The following is a 15478-nucleotide window of genomic DNA, read 5'->3' on the forward strand; positions in this document are numbered from 1 at the left end:
GTGTCATGTTCCCGAGCCAAGGTGAGTGACGCCATCTCCAGTCTAACCGTTGTTGAGCTGATTTCCCACAGGGGAGGAGCGGAGGAGGCTGCAGCTGCAGGAGATTCCCAATCAGGAACTCGGGTATAAAAGGAGGATGGAGACACCTCACTACGCCGGATGATTGCTCCAGTCCAGGTAACCCCAGCCACTCGTACTTGTACTTGTTTATTCGCTTTGACTCGCTTTTGGAAAACTAGGATTGTATTTGTGGATTACGTCTGGTGTTTGTTTGCCTTCCCTCAGGATCTTGACACAACCTGCCTCACCCTCGCTGTTTGAACTCTGGATTACTACATGCACCACGTCCCATCCTCCTCCGTTGTTCCTGTCTGGTCCCTCTCTGCTACCTCACCCATCTCGGATCGCTCTGCCCAGCGCTCACCTAAGCTTCCCCGCCTCCCTCGTTCACCCCGAGCGCTATATGGACAAGAGCTGTACTGCTCACTCCCCACAGGACTTCCCTGAGCGATTTTTGTTCCCATTTCTGAATAAAGAACTTTTCTTTAACTCTACCAGCTCGTCGAGTTTGATTCTGCATGTCTTGGGTTAGACACTTACCTCGAGTCATGACAACACGGTCAAAAAGGTGGATGAGGATGAGAAAAGTAGTTACCTGAATGAGGTCTGTTGAATCTTATGTGCTCCAGGAATTTGTTTGTACACCTCATTGAGCTGGAAGAGAGAAGAAGTCCTCTGTGAAACTTTCTCCCTGACACACACACACACACACACACACACACACACACACACACACACACACACACACACACACACACACACACACACACACACACACACACACACACACACACACACACACCACTCACATTATCAGCCACTTCCATGTGGAGCTGCTCGGCATCTCTTGATTCTGGACGAGACAAGTTCTCCGAGAACAACCTGTTCAGTCGGAGGGAGATGGGGAACTGGACTGCAGGTGAGAAGAGACAACCGGAGAACGTTGGAACTTCCAGTGACTGCAACAACATCTGTTTTTGAAACAATCCTAAACTCACTCATCTCCTTTGGGTTGGGCTCTATCAGAGCCTGGGGGTGGTTTGGTCCACGGTGCACGTTATCCGTCACCTTCCAGCGAACAACATCGGTCCCTTTGGGCGGGCCGGTCCTCACCATTGGTGTGTCCAAGTGATCCGAGGTGAGCAGAGACTGACGCATCACATACTCATCTTCTTTAAAACCAACCATGCGGCCTGAATCAAGACAAGATTAGAGGGATTCAGATCACTTCCAGGTAGGAAACAGAAAAATTCAAAGCACCTCTCACCTCTCCTGCAGCAAGGCAGCAGGGCAAGACAACCCTGCATTAAAGAAGAGACAGAAGCCTGTTAGGTAGTGATGACTAAGAAATATCCATCCTTTAAAAGCAACTCCGGCTTCGAGGACGTGTGTGCCCTAAAAAAGCCACAAATTTTCTGTTGTACCAAACTATGCTGTTAGAAACAAACAAAACATTGCTGTTTATTTATAAATCTATAATATTTAGTACATTTTTGACATATGTAGGACGCCATGTTTTCCGGACGCATTGCACTCTGGGGGCGATGACATATATTGGTTGCACTTGGAGGAATAGCTATTGACGCTAGTGTTTGTTTACGCGCTCACCGTATTAATAATGAAGTAAAATGCCGCATTGTGCTGCTTTTGGATGTAATTTCCAGTCAGGGGGCAACGAGCGGAGTGATGTGAGTTTACAGCTTTCCCACTAGCAAGAAGAGGAGAAAGCAGTTGGAAGATGCCTGTGGACGGACACAACTTCCCAAAGGTCCGCGGCTGTGCTCCCAACATTTTTCTCCTGATGCGTTTGAGGCTTATAGTCGACCACAACGACTTAAAGAGCTCACCAGAGCGGCTGGGTATAAGAGAAGGCTGCAACTAAACGCTTTAGCACCATTTTCCCTCACAAGGAAATCGCCTAATCGCACTCGGACAGTCGAGAGACGCTGGATGCTCTCCTGAGCCGACAACCCGCTCGTGCAGCTGGCGCTTCTGTCACGTTCAGCGAACCATCGGACACGCCACTCGTCACGGATGAAGCTGAACGTTCACCTCTCCCGTCAGTAAAACAAGCAGTAAGTGTAGCAACAGTGTTCTCCACATATATAATATCTGCAACAATGATTAAAGTCGTTTCACTGAATATCCTGATCATCTATGAAGCACACGACAGCTCTGGACGCTAAAATTCTCCTAAATCATTCATAATTGAATAAGTTTGATCACACCGTTAACTTCTGCTGTCAAAAATGTGAGCACTATGCCTCTCGGTTACCATGGAGACGCATTTGCAGCACACGCACCACCGGTTTTGTCCTGCTGTTGCTTCATCTCGCCCTTCTTGCTCTTCATGTTGATGCTCGTTTTGTGAAACATGGTCAGTGATGTCATCATTAATGTTTCACTCTGGTTCAAACTGAAAAGGCTGAACAGATGACGTGTTGATGTCGCTGAGCAGTCGCTTCAGGGTCCCAAAGCCGGCCGGTGCAACCGAGGTACGACCAAATGACGTCACTACCCAGAGTGCATTGCAACGCTACAACAACGACAACCTACGAGTTAAACTATTTTTACAAATTTTTTAAAAGTGAAGACATTAAGAAGCTTTTTTACACTATTTTAATATAACTGATACTAACATTTATATTTTAAGAACCACAAGGTTTTGTAACCTGGGTTTGTTTTAAAGGTACAAGTGGGCGTGGTTATACCTGCCAGCAGGATTTGCAACAGGGACATAATTTCCAGCAACAGAGCAGCAGAAGTGCCAACAACAGGAGGAGGAACAGGAGGAAAGGGAGTAACCACAGGAGGCCAGCACCTGGACAGTCTGAAGGGACATCATAGACAAGTGTGTGAGTTCAAACTTCAGGTTTAAACACAGCTGATTTTTACCAGCTATGGAAAGCAGTCATCCATCCATCCATCCATCCATCCATCCACCCACCCACCCATCCATCCATCCATCCATCCATCCATCCATTTTCATCCGCTTATCCGGAGTCGGGTCGCGGGGGCAGTAGCCTAAGGCGAGAGGCCCAGACTTCCCTCTCCCCAGCTACTTGGGCCAGCTCCTCCGGGGGAATCCCAAGGCGTTCCCTGGCCAGGTGAGAGACATAGTCCCTCCACCGTGTCCTGGGTCTACCTTTAGGTCTCCTCCCGGTTGGATGTGCCCGGAAAACCTCACCAGGGAGGCGACCAGGAGATATCCTGATGCCCGAGCCACCTCAACTGGCTCCTCTCGGTGTGGAGGAGCAGCAAATCTACTACGAGCCCCTCCCATATGACCGAGCTTCTCACCCTATCTCTAAGGGAGAGCCCAGCCACTCTTCAGAGAAAACTCATGTCGGCCGCTTGTATCCGCGATCTCGTTTTTTCGGTCACTACCCAAAGCTCATGACCATAGGTGAGGGTAGGAACGTAGATCGACCGGTAAACCGAGAGCTTCGCCTTCTGACTCAGCTCTCTCTTCACCACGACAGACCGGTACAACGCCTGCATCACTGCAGACGCAGCACCAATCCGCCTATCTATCCCACGCTCCAGTTTTCCCTCACTCGTGAACAAGACCCCGAGATACTTAAACTCCTCCACTTGGGGCAGGACCTCATCCCTGACCCGAAGAAGGCATTCTACCCTTTTCCGAATCAAGAGCATGGTCTCAGATTTAGAGGAGCTGATTCTCATCCCAGCTGCTTCACACTCGGCTGCGAACCGCTCCAACGAAAGCTGAAGATCACGTTCTGATGAAGCCAACAGGACCACATCATCTGCAAAAAGCAGAGACCTGATCCTCAGGCCACCAAAACGGATGCCCTCCACACCTTGGCTGCACCTAGAAATCCTGTCCATAAAGGTTATGAACAGAATCGGTGACAAAGGGCAGCCTTGGCGGAGTCCAACTCTCACTGGGAAAGAGCCCGACTTACTGCCGGCAATGCGGACCAAGCTCTGACACCGGTCATACAGGGACCTATTCCTCTGATGGAATGGTCTTCATCCGGTGATTCATGGTATGAAGATTATTAATACATTCAGGAAGTTTGGAGTCATCAAACATGGCTGCTCCAGCTAGGAGACATTAGCCACTGAGTAATTCGAAAGTCTGTTTGTGACATCACAAACGGGGGCTGAAACCAAACACTGACAGATGATGGAGATGTTTTTGTTCATGTTTGGAGTGTTTATAGAGGTAGTGGAGATCTTCAGCGCAGCACAAGAGGAGGCCATGAAGTTTCACGTGTGGAACAACCCTTCAGACAGACGAAAGCTGGCCTATAAAAGAGTTTCCAGGCTGTTGAATGTGCACATTACTAAACATTCAAACCTGTCAACAGATCACATTCAACATTTATTGTGTAGATAAATACAGCAATTAAAACTATATGTTTCCGGCCGGTAGATCACCTTTCTTTTTGAGCACCTGAACCTCCAGCTCCTTAGTTTTAGGTTGAGTCGTGTAGTAGTAGGTGCAGTCGTCATCTTCATCACGGAAGCTGCACGATTCAAGGTCCTGCTTCTCTGAAACCACAGAACATGACCCATCAGTACGGAGTTGCAATCTTTTCTCCTGTTGCACGTGCTTACCTTCTTCCAGCTCATCCACCATGATGACTTTAAAAGGACACTTGTCACACTCCTCTTTGTCTTTCTTCTCTCCCGTCTTCCAGGCTTGACACTGGACACAGCTCCTGGTGAACTCACACACACCAAACTGGAACTAGAAAGCACAAACACAGTCACAAGGAGATCATTTCTTTGTCCTGATTATATGAGTCACGCTGTCAGCCAGCGTTCACACACCTGGAAGTTTGGCTCACAGTTTGCTGACATCTCGATGCCAGAGTCTGGACACTGGCAGCGGCCACACACACAGGCCCCTCGACCGCCACACAGATTCTGTGACACATAAAATCACACAATAAGACATGTTTGTCCATGAAACGCTCCCAGAACTTTCCGTTCCAAACAAATCATCTGGTTCTGTTTACCCCTTTGGTGTCCAGACAGGTCTGGTTGCTGGTGGGACACTCGCAGGCGCTACCCTCCCAGCCCTTCTGACACGAACACTGACCCATGATGCATTTGCCACGGTCTGACAAGAACAAACACAGTTGGATGTTTCATACTGACTAATGGAGTCAGAAAGAGGTTGAAAAACATGATTGGTAAACAGCTTCAAGGTCGTTTGAGTTCTTCAGGATAAAACATCAATAGAGAACCTGCGTGTTCTTTCTGGCAACAATATTCAAAAGCCTACAGTTTAAACCTGCATTCACTTTCTTCCATGGGGACGCATGAAAGACTTTTGGGACTGGAACCATCTAAACTCAGAAACAATGTCTACGTCTTTATCTTAGAAAATGGGTGAGAAACATAAACATGATGACATTTTTAATGCTTAATTAGGGTCTCCACCAGTGACTTGGATCACCATGGTAACCATGGCTTCTCCCAGTCTGTGGTATTAACTAGACAGGCATTCAGTAACAGAGTAAAAGTAGACAAAGCCTCAGACAAGCAGTCATTGTGCGAAAACTATAAAGAGTGTTGGAAATATGACAAGTCAAACACACACTTCGCTTCCAAGTTTGAGCAGAAAACTCTGAAATGAACTTTGACATGAGTTACTGGGGTCTGGTAGCCTTGAACAACCTAGAGCAACCAAAGCAAAAAGATTTAGCTCTGCAGGCTCCATTGTAGTCTCAGCAGGTCTACCATTGGCCCAAACAGTTTTGTGTCTGTCCAATCACAGCTCTCTACGTTTGTTGGGCAGGCCTAACACTAAAGCTGCAATGAAGAAAAACGACAAAGGTGGCATTGACTCAGGAATGGCACTCGTTTGAAACAGTTTGGCGTTTACTTTGGATGTAAAGATTGATAACACTTTACAGTAAGGGTCTTTTTATTACCGTTAGTGCATTATAAAGCGTTAATAAACCAAGGGTCACTTTATTAACATTACGTAGTGCATTATAAAGCATTACTAAACCAGGGGTCACTTTATTAACATTACTTAGTGCATTATAAAGCATTAATAAACCAATGTATCCCTCTGGGATTAATAAAGTATCTTTGATTTGATTTGATTAACATTACTTAGTGCATTATAAAGCATTAATAAACCAAGGGTCACTTTATTAATATTACGTAGTGCATTATAAAGCATTAATAAACCAAGGTTTCCCTCTGGGATTAATAAAGTATCTTTCATTTTATTTGATTAACATTACTTAGTGGATTACAAAGCATTAATAAACCAAGGGTCACTTTATTTACATTACTTAGTGCATTATAAAGCATTAATAAACCAAGGTTCACTTTATTAACATTACTTAGTGCATTATAAGGCATTAATAAACCAAGGGTCCCTTAATAACGTTACTTAGTGCATTATAAAGCATTAATAATCCAAGGGTCCCTTAATAAAGTTACTTAGTGCATTATAAAGCATTAATAAACCAAGGGTCACTTAACTAACATTACTTAGTGCATTACAAAGCATTAATAAAACAAGGGTCACTTTATTAACATTACTTGGTGCATTATAAAGCATTAATAAACCAAGGTTTCCCTCTGGGATAAAGTATCTTTGATTTGATTTGATTTGATTTACATTACTTAGTGGATTACAAAGCATTAATAAACCAAGGGTCACTTTATTAACATTACTTAGTGCATTATGAAGCATTAATAAACCAAGGTTTCCCTCTGGGATTAATAAAGTATCTTTGATTTGATTTGATTTGATTAACATTACTTAGTGGATTACAAAGCATTAATAAACCAAGGGTCACTTTATTAACATTGCTTAGTGCATTATAAAGCATTAATAAACCAAGGTTCACTTTATTAACATTACTTAGTGCATTATAAAGCATTAATAAACCAAGGTTCACTTTATTAACATTACTTAGTGCATTATAAAGCATTAATAAACCAAGGTTCACTTTATTATCCAGGACTCTAGAAGGTGCTATATCAAATACAGGCCATTTACCTATAGGATGGCTTTCCAGGCTTGGGGTTTGGTACACTGAAGGCCAGGGGCGTCGGACTGGGGGGGGAAAGGGTACCGTTTACCCAGGGCCCACTGCAGGGAGGGGCCCTGAGACAGCTTTGAATAAAAATGTTTTATTGTTGTTGTTTTTTCCCCCCAACTTACTTAATGTCTTAATAAACTTCCCTTTACCTGGATAAAGAGGTTAAGAAACAGAATTTCGCCTTAAAAATAATAACTGAATAATCTCTGAGGCATCTATCACCCCTTAAAAATGTGCAAAGAGGTTTAGTCCACACCAGCGGCCAGGGGCTGCACTGCCGCATGTACAGCTATGAGACATCGCAGATGCCGACAGCCAGAGCTGGAGGCAGGAGAGTCAGTCATGTCTTTTCCCAAGAAAGGGAAATCTGGCTTCCAGAAAAGAAGGAGAAGGAGGAAAAGTTAATTGAACAGAAGCAAGTATTGACTAGGTTTTTCAAGAAGGAAGGTGAACAGCAGCCAGCAGCCAGCAGCAGCAGAACACAGTTTTAGCTGATATTAGCTAGCTCTCAGAAGCTGCATTCATGTTAGGTGTTCAGTGTTTAACGCCTTTAGTTTCACCATCAAGATCAAATATAAATTAATTAGTGTTATCAGTGAAAACACTAATTAATATATATATATATTAATCAGAATTATTATCGCGGGCGGCCGCCGCCAATTAATTGGCGGACCTCGCAGTAAAAACAGGTTCACTCTGTGTGGATATTTCAGCTCCTTCCCAGTCATGGACCAGGACAAACTTGGTATCGATGGATTCGTGGTAGTCTCAGGAACGTGAAGCTGCCACTGTTTTTCGTATAGCATGATGACACTGGTGTTAGAGGATTGTTATTGACTTGGTTAGATATTTTAAGCCTATTTTAAATTTCTTTATATTTGATCTTGAAAACAGACAATCTTATAATTTGGCTGATAATGCAGGGATTATAAAATTTAGAGTACATTACATTCACAGAGAGAACCTGGTTTATTTCATGTCATGTGTATTTAATATATCAATACATATCAGTATTAGCAAAGCTTAACATCATGAACCATGACAGACATGACTGAAGAGCAGATGAAGATATCATGCCAGGCACTGATGAGAAAACATTACAAGGATCTCACAGCTGAATTTGAGAATGAGATGCTACACCTGAGAACAATATATGGTGCCACATTTCCACACATTCGGTCTCCTCTTGAGCTGCTTAATGCCATCTACAGGATGCAATTACAGAGCATTTTTGGAGAAGTTTGTATTGGACTGAGGATATTTTGCATGCTACCTGTGACTGTTGCTGGGGGTGAACGGGCTTTTAGCAAACTGAAACTGGTGAAAAATTATTTGAGATCAACAATGTCCCAGGATAGACTAAACAGCCTAGCTCTTCTTTCTATTCAAAGCCAATTAGCCAAAGGATTGGACTTTAAAGATCTCATAAGTGATTTTGCTAACATGAAGACCCGTCAGTGGGCATTTACTGGAAAATAAATTCCAGGATTTTTGTTTGAACACATTGTTGGCAAATAAAAATAATTATATGTGAAGTCTGGGCATTTCACTTTTATTATGCTGGCATTTGTATTTGCTCAATATAGAGGTTAAACTAAGATCATATTTATTATCTTGTCTTATAGCATGACAAAAAATGTGTAAGAGAGATATTAAGTAATTGAGCATGGGGGCCCACCTAGAAGACTTGTACCTAGGGCCCAGAATTTGGTGCTACGCCCCTGCTGAGGGCATTTGAGGGAAATCTGTAGGTCCTATTGTAAACTGAGAGAAAGACGACAGAAATGCTGACGCTCTGATGTATGACGTATAAAGAAGTTGTAAAAATGGATTTCTGACATCTCTGTATTACTTTTAAACGTAAATAACCAAAATTCTTCTAACTCAAACTGTAACCATCTAAAATCCATCAAAAACACCAGTTCAGCTCTCTGTGGGTTATTTAAAGGCTGAACGTTTCTACTGTTAAGTCAAAGAGCTCCAACTCCATCACCGGGTTCTAAAGGTCTCATAAATGTCTGTGAGGATGTTTCTTGCAGCTTTAAATTCCTGAATAAGATGAAAGTTTTTATGCATTTTTATTAGGAGTTCATTTAATAATGATAAATGCTGCTGGAGGAGAATACGTTTGGCATCACATCCGAGAAGGAGCCAAAAAATGGGAGGCAACACTTTGGAAGTGTGTAGAGCCCTGAGTAGGTCAAGTACCAGAGGTGCTTTGTCAGAGTTTGTCTTAAACACCACATGACTGTTTTAAATTATTGTAGGAGGCTCTAATGACAGTTGCCATGACTGAATCTGTAGGTTAACACGATGCCTTATCCACAAACTCAACAAGCCCAACATAACCCACCATTGCAGAGGAAGCCTCCATATCTCTGACACTGGTTCTTGTCGAACTGACAGTAGGGTCCTTCGAACTGGTCTGGGTTGTAGCACACACAGGTTCCACATGCCAGACAGTCTCCACGGCCCGAGCAAGGTTCTTTTATGTCAGGAGTGGTGCACTGGTTTTTGTCCAGAGCTGAGGTACTGGCTGAGCAGTTACAGAAATTCCCCAGCCTGAGTGAGATACACAGCATGGAGAAAAACAAGCTGTTCACTGACTGGGACGGTGTTTTTCGTCTTTCCTAAAAGTTAAACAGCAAAGGCTCACCAGCCGCCGTGGCACTGACACCTCCCACACACCAAGTCTCCATTGCCATTGCATCTTTCTGCATTTCTGAGGCGAGTCTGAAGGAGAGTGAGAGGTAAGTCCACCTCAGCGACACGTGAACCAGTTACCTCAAATAAACTTTGTTAGTGCTTCAGTTTAAACCTGCTGGGCTAACCTTTTCACAGTCGCAGGTTGGACACAAAACCGATGCCTCCACATTGACGGCAGAGCTAAAGGTTGTGGGTTTGACTCTGATCGTGCCCTCTTTATCCTCTGGGTTCATTTTACAGACAAGCTCTCCATCGATAGCTTGTTGGGCCTTGAGCCGCATCCTAAACTTCCCCTGGTGAGCACAATCAGACACACGCACACACACACACACACACACACACACACACACACACGCACGCACGCACGCACGTACGCGCACACACACACACACACACACCCAAGAAAAATACACGTATTATTTTAATTAAACAAAAGATAACAGCTGCATTTCTCTGCATTTTACTTAAATCAATAAAACAAAAAAATGTTCATGTTAAAAATAGACTCATTTAATCAAATCTAACTTTATATCGACTGGTAGAAATCCAAATATAAATGTTGACATTTTAAACTAAAGTTTTTGCAAACATGCATATTCACTTCAGACTGGGGTATCCTACCAAAATAAAAGCAGGGTGAGGAGCTGCCCTAAGTCCCTCTGATGGTGTGAGACTGTTCAGGCATGGATCATCTATCAGTCGTTTTATGTTGTTCTTGATTGTCTGGATGTAAATATTAGCTAAAAGCTGAGACTCAACTCTGAGCCTTTATGTTTAGAGCATTTTGTACTCTTAATCTTGACTCGCTACATCAGGTTAAGCCCCAGTAAAATGTGTTTCTGCTACTGTAGTCTAACTGCGTATAAAAATTCCAAGACCTTTAGTAAACTAAATCAATCAGACATTTCTTTTTCTGTTTGTATTGCCTAATTGGATAGCTCTGTTGTGTTTTGGCCCTTACGATCTCTCCAGGCTTGAAGTTGAAGGCTCCATATTCTGCAGTTCTTCCATCGGTAGTAAAGAAGGTAGACTCGAATGCCTTGGGTCTGTTTTCTGCACGGATGCTCATCTTAGAGCGGATGCTCTGAAAACATGTAGATCAGGGGTGTCAAACTCAAATTCACACTGGGCTGAAATGAAACTCTGGGACGAAGTCGAGGGCCAAACTTAATATTTTTTGAAAAAGTGACAAATTTGCACATTTTCTTTATCAACATATTTGCAATTTTTAACTTTTTAATTTGGAAACAAACATATTTCTGCATTAACACTGAATGTGGAATAACCAAATTACACACGAGCAAGTCAGTTTTAAATTAAAGGCATCAGTGGTATTAATTACTTGTGGTATATTGGGGGCAGCAGTAGCTCAACAGGTTGAGCGGGTTGTCCAGTAATTGGAAGGTTGCAGGTTCGATCCCGGCTCCGGACAGATAATTCTGCTGTTGTGTCCTTGGGCAAGACACTTAACCCACTGTGCCTGCTGGTGGTGGTCGGAGGGACCAGTGGCGCGTGTGCTCGGCAGCCTCGCCCCTGTCAGTGCGCCCCAGGGCAGCTGTAGCTACATTGTAGCTCATCCCCACCAGTGTGTGAATGTGTGTGTGAATGGATGAATGATACACTGTAGTGTAACGCGCTTTGGAGTCCTTACTCTGAGAGGAGCTATACAAGTGCGGGTCATTTATCATATAGTCAGCATTTTAAAAATCTGTTCAGGATTTATGTTTTCTTGTTTATTAGTTTTTCTTATTTTTTTTCTCCTGTAATAAGTGTCATCGCTGCTGTGACATCCAGCTTTCCCCACTGAGGAACAATAAAGGGATTTTCTTTTCTATTCATCTATCTGCAGCCTTTCCACTTCCTGTTTACTGTAGGTTAAATCTTTTCTCACGGGCCAACAACAAAATAAAAATGTAATTTTATCTTAAATGAAAATGCAACATCTCACCTGTTAACTTTCATGTTTTGGAGCAGAAAAAGAGCATAAAACCAACATATTTAAAGCTCAGTTTGCTCCACTGGTTTACTGTGATGCTCACCTGTTCCAGCCAGATACCTGCATCATGGGGTTGATCTGAGCTGAGGAGGAGACTCCTGTTGTTTTGTTCATCTTCATCATAATAATGACAACATTAGATGACAACAGGTGCTCACATAGGTTTGTGCTGCTGAACATGTCTGAGCAGCTTGACCACGTTGTTGAGTGTCGGGGAGGAAAAATAACAACTACAGCAGCCACAGAGCCATGCTGGTTTGAGCGTGTCACTGCTCGCTGGAGTTATATCAGCTCTGTCTGGAAGTTAGCTGGAAAACTTTCTCTTTCAGTCGTGAACACATTACTGAGCGGTTAAAATCTCCGTTTCTGGGCTTCAACGTCAGAAAATAGCTGAGTGAACTCGACGCTGTGAGAGGAGTGTTTAGTTTGTCCGAGACAGCAGAGCTGCAGACACCGGCAGCAGACGCTGGAAAAAACACAAAGGAGGGGGCGCTTCGGCTTCGTACTAACTCCGCAAAGCATCATGGGAGTTGTAGTCTTTGCGGTAAAATCGGCCAGCGGGTCAGTTTTAATATATTTTTTATATTTATCTCGTGGGCCACATAAAAATGCTCCATGGGCCGCATCTGGCCCGTGGGCCTTGTGTCTGCCACATGTGATGTAGAAGATCAGCACACACATGTTTGAACTGATCATCATCCCTGTACCAGCAACTGTAAGTGCTTACCTCAAAGGCGGTCTTCATGACCTGCAGGATGTTGGATGAGTCTTCCTCCAGCAGACCGACCTCAGCGATGGGGAAATAATCTTTCAGTTTCTGCAACAGAGCACAAACCGAGTTCAGCATCCAAAAGCTGTGACAGCTTCCAGGGTTTACCCTGAGTGACCTACGTTGTAGTACGTGTAAGAGTGCTCTGTGACGGCGAAGATGGGGATGATGTTGTGCTTCCCCAGCAGACGGATCAACGTCGGTATTGAAGGGTAATCTTGTTTTGTATCCTCCGTGTACTGGTCTTGTGCGTTCAGGTGGCACTGCTCGTCGTTGCGTGGCAGGATGCCTGAAAGCACGTTCACACCGTCCGCTTCGTAGTGGAAGGCTGACTCGGTGGAGAAGACCAGCAGGTGCGTGCTGTATTTACGCCATCCGATCTTTTCCTGTAATAAAGACAGGCATGGGGTTATGGGAGGGGACGTGACCACATAGAAGAGGACACCAACAGAACTCCCGATTTCTAAACTGCAATAGGAATTCTTCATGATTTAGATTTAGGGGAGGGGTAAAACCAAGGACGTGTAACAGGTGAGTTAGAGGTATGCACACCTGTCATAACCAAATGCTCGCACGTAACCCTCTGTGTAATTAAACATTGTAACGTTCAATTTAGGGATGTACCGGTACGGATAAAGCATTTTTGACGAATATGAGCATGGCACGAGTAAACCTCGTAAATATCTGTAATCGTGCTGAAGGAGAATCCTCATTGGGTAACGGACTGTCTTCACGCTCTGTGATTGGCCAGTCACATATGGGCCATTCCCACCTGTACTGGGTCGGCCCGGGCTGGGTAGCGTAGGTTGTTTACATATCTGGGTGGCCTGGTATTTTTCTGGGCCAACCAAGGCTCATTCTCAGCCCTCTTCTCGAGGGAGTCTGCTTCAGGCCGACCAGGGCCAACACACCCACTGCTGACAGCAAATTCACACCTTCCTTTAGAGCAAGCCTCTGATTGGTGGGTAGAATCAGCCCACGTGGGCTTAAGGCAAGGATGTGTGGAATCAACCGGGCCAGGCTGGGGCCGACTGGGGCTACCCGGCCCGGGCCGACCCGGTACAGATGGGAATGGCCCAATAGAGTGCCCGCCCCTCCCTACACACAAAACTCTCTAGCCGGCCGGGAGCGCAGTCCGTCCGGCTCATCCACGCACACACTGACAGTAACGGATCTCTGTGCTTGCTTCACTGTTGCTCACGTTTCTTCAGTTTTCCCTAGGTTTTCTTCAGCTCGCCTCTTTTTCGGTTGAATATTTAAAGTTACTGTTTTCGTAACTTACCTGGTGCATTTGACAAGACAGAGCTGACGTGCTGCATCAGCCACCTCCGCTCCGGTCGGGTTTTTTAAAAAATTTTTTTACTCCATCTCTCTCCCTCTCACCCTCTCTATCTCTCTCAGACACGCACACCTCAATCCACATTGTTTAGTTTAACTTTGTGTGGGAAAATGCCAAGAACATTAAGAAAAAAATCAGTTTAATCAAATTAAAATAAAAAAATATATATAAAGTTGTGTCTGGTTCTAGCATTTCATATTTCCTAGTTCCTACTGCATGAGTTCAGATGTATTAATCCATGCACTTAAATATTAATGTTCTGATTTTATTGAAACACTTGTTCTGTAATAGTTCCTTTACTATTGTGATCAAAAATATTTCATCTCAATTCTGAGGCTGCTCTGTAAATAGTTTTCAAATAAACAAAACACATAGCAACTTCTGATCAATCCATATCAATTTCAGACTTAAAATAATATATTGATGTAAACCACACCCACTTCCGGTTAAATCACGCCCACTTCCGGGTTATGCCACGCCCATTCCGAGTACAGATACAGATAGTGGTGTACTCGCTCATCCCTAGTTTAATTATTCCCTCTTACAGGATCAGACATTTGGAACATTTTGTGGCAGAAAGTTATCTTTAGATAATTTGATGCAGAAAAATATTTAAGGCCTGTGCTCCTCATGTGGTTGTTGGGACTCATAGGTTAGCTTAAAGACCAAGTTCACAAATTTTTCCAACCCATCTGCAGTGATCTCTAGTATAAATGAATGCTTAGTGTGTCGAGCTGTGTGGGAAAAATGCTCCGGCGCTCCTGTTTCAGGAAGTTGAAGTGAGCCAGATCAGAGGTGAGCAGAACACGGCAGGATTTATTCCTATTTCCTGATATTTGGACATCTCGCCTCTGATTGGCTAACAGCAACACAACTGACTCTGCTCTGCAACTTTGATGTTTAATCTCCACAAATAACACAAGCCTGGAGGAGTTGTGCCGAGGTGCTAATGCTAACGGTTAGCTTCTACCAGTAGAGGCGTGCTCTGCCGTTTCCTGGACGCTAATCCAACAACAGCCTTCCCCATCGTGAGCAAAGATGAGTGAATTCACAAGTACTGATTTGACATTATGACGAGCTAATCTCACCGGTTTATCTAATCTGTTTCTGTCGGTGGCTAATGCGGGAAATAGGGGGAGAAGATGAGCGACGGCTTTCTAATGAATCTATTTGACTTGATTCAGATGTTGTCTGAGATATTTTGCAATCAGATATGTAAACACACACACACACACAGGGCAAAAGCATCACTTTCCACCTTTTGTTTTGTGGTGATGGAAGACAAATGCTAAGTCGGCAGGGTTGATGGGTAGTTTTACTGACCTCACACACTGCTGCCTGTAAAATGGCATCAAATCCTCCTTCAGGGGCGTCCAGGTTGCCAGAAATCCGCTCTTTCTGAAGCTCACTGATGAAGTGTGTTGAGTCACCCGTCAGTTTGATGACATTTTGGAAAGAGAAGGGGGGGTCACTGTTGGGCCACGGCTGCAGAAGTCTGAGAGAAGATGGTGGATGAAGGAGTGAGGATGAGAACAAGGCACCAACACTTTAAAGCATCTGTTGGC

General features: G+C 44.0%; 1 protein-coding gene across 7 annotated transcripts in view; it reads right to left on the bottom strand.

Annotated features, from left to right (window-relative positions):
• Positions 1-15478, bottom strand: part of itgb4 (integrin, beta 4) — a 45252-nt gene that overhangs the window by 13772 nt on the left and 16002 nt on the right. For all 7 annotated transcript variants that reach the window (XM_054736490.2, XM_054736491.2, XM_015963765.3 and 4 more), the window contains 16 exons: positions 15237-15408; positions 12697-12960; positions 12533-12622; positions 10771-10893; positions 9935-10102; positions 9760-9836; positions 9457-9665; positions 5052-5155; positions 4864-4959; positions 4648-4780; positions 4468-4581; positions 2772-2890; positions 1328-1361; positions 1059-1253; positions 870-973; positions 656-714 (listed from right to left, as the gene is read on the bottom strand). In XM_054736490.2, coding sequence (XP_054592465.2) covers positions 656-714; positions 870-973; positions 1059-1253; positions 1328-1361; positions 2772-2890; positions 4468-4581; positions 4648-4780; positions 4864-4959; positions 5052-5155; positions 9457-9665; positions 9760-9836; positions 9935-10102; positions 10771-10893; positions 12533-12622; positions 12697-12960; positions 15237-15408 — 2061 coding nt within the window. The remainder of the gene's footprint in view (positions 1-655; positions 715-869; positions 974-1058; positions 1254-1327; positions 1362-2771; positions 2891-4467; positions 4582-4647; positions 4781-4863; positions 4960-5051; positions 5156-9456; positions 9666-9759; positions 9837-9934; positions 10103-10770; positions 10894-12532; positions 12623-12696; positions 12961-15236; positions 15409-15478) is intronic.

The sequence above is a fragment of the Nothobranchius furzeri genome, chromosome 16 (genome assembly GCF_043380555.1).
Source record: "Nothobranchius furzeri strain GRZ-AD chromosome 16, NfurGRZ-RIMD1, whole genome shotgun sequence".
NCBI lineage: Eukaryota > Metazoa > Chordata > Actinopteri > Cyprinodontiformes > Nothobranchiidae > Nothobranchius > Nothobranchius furzeri.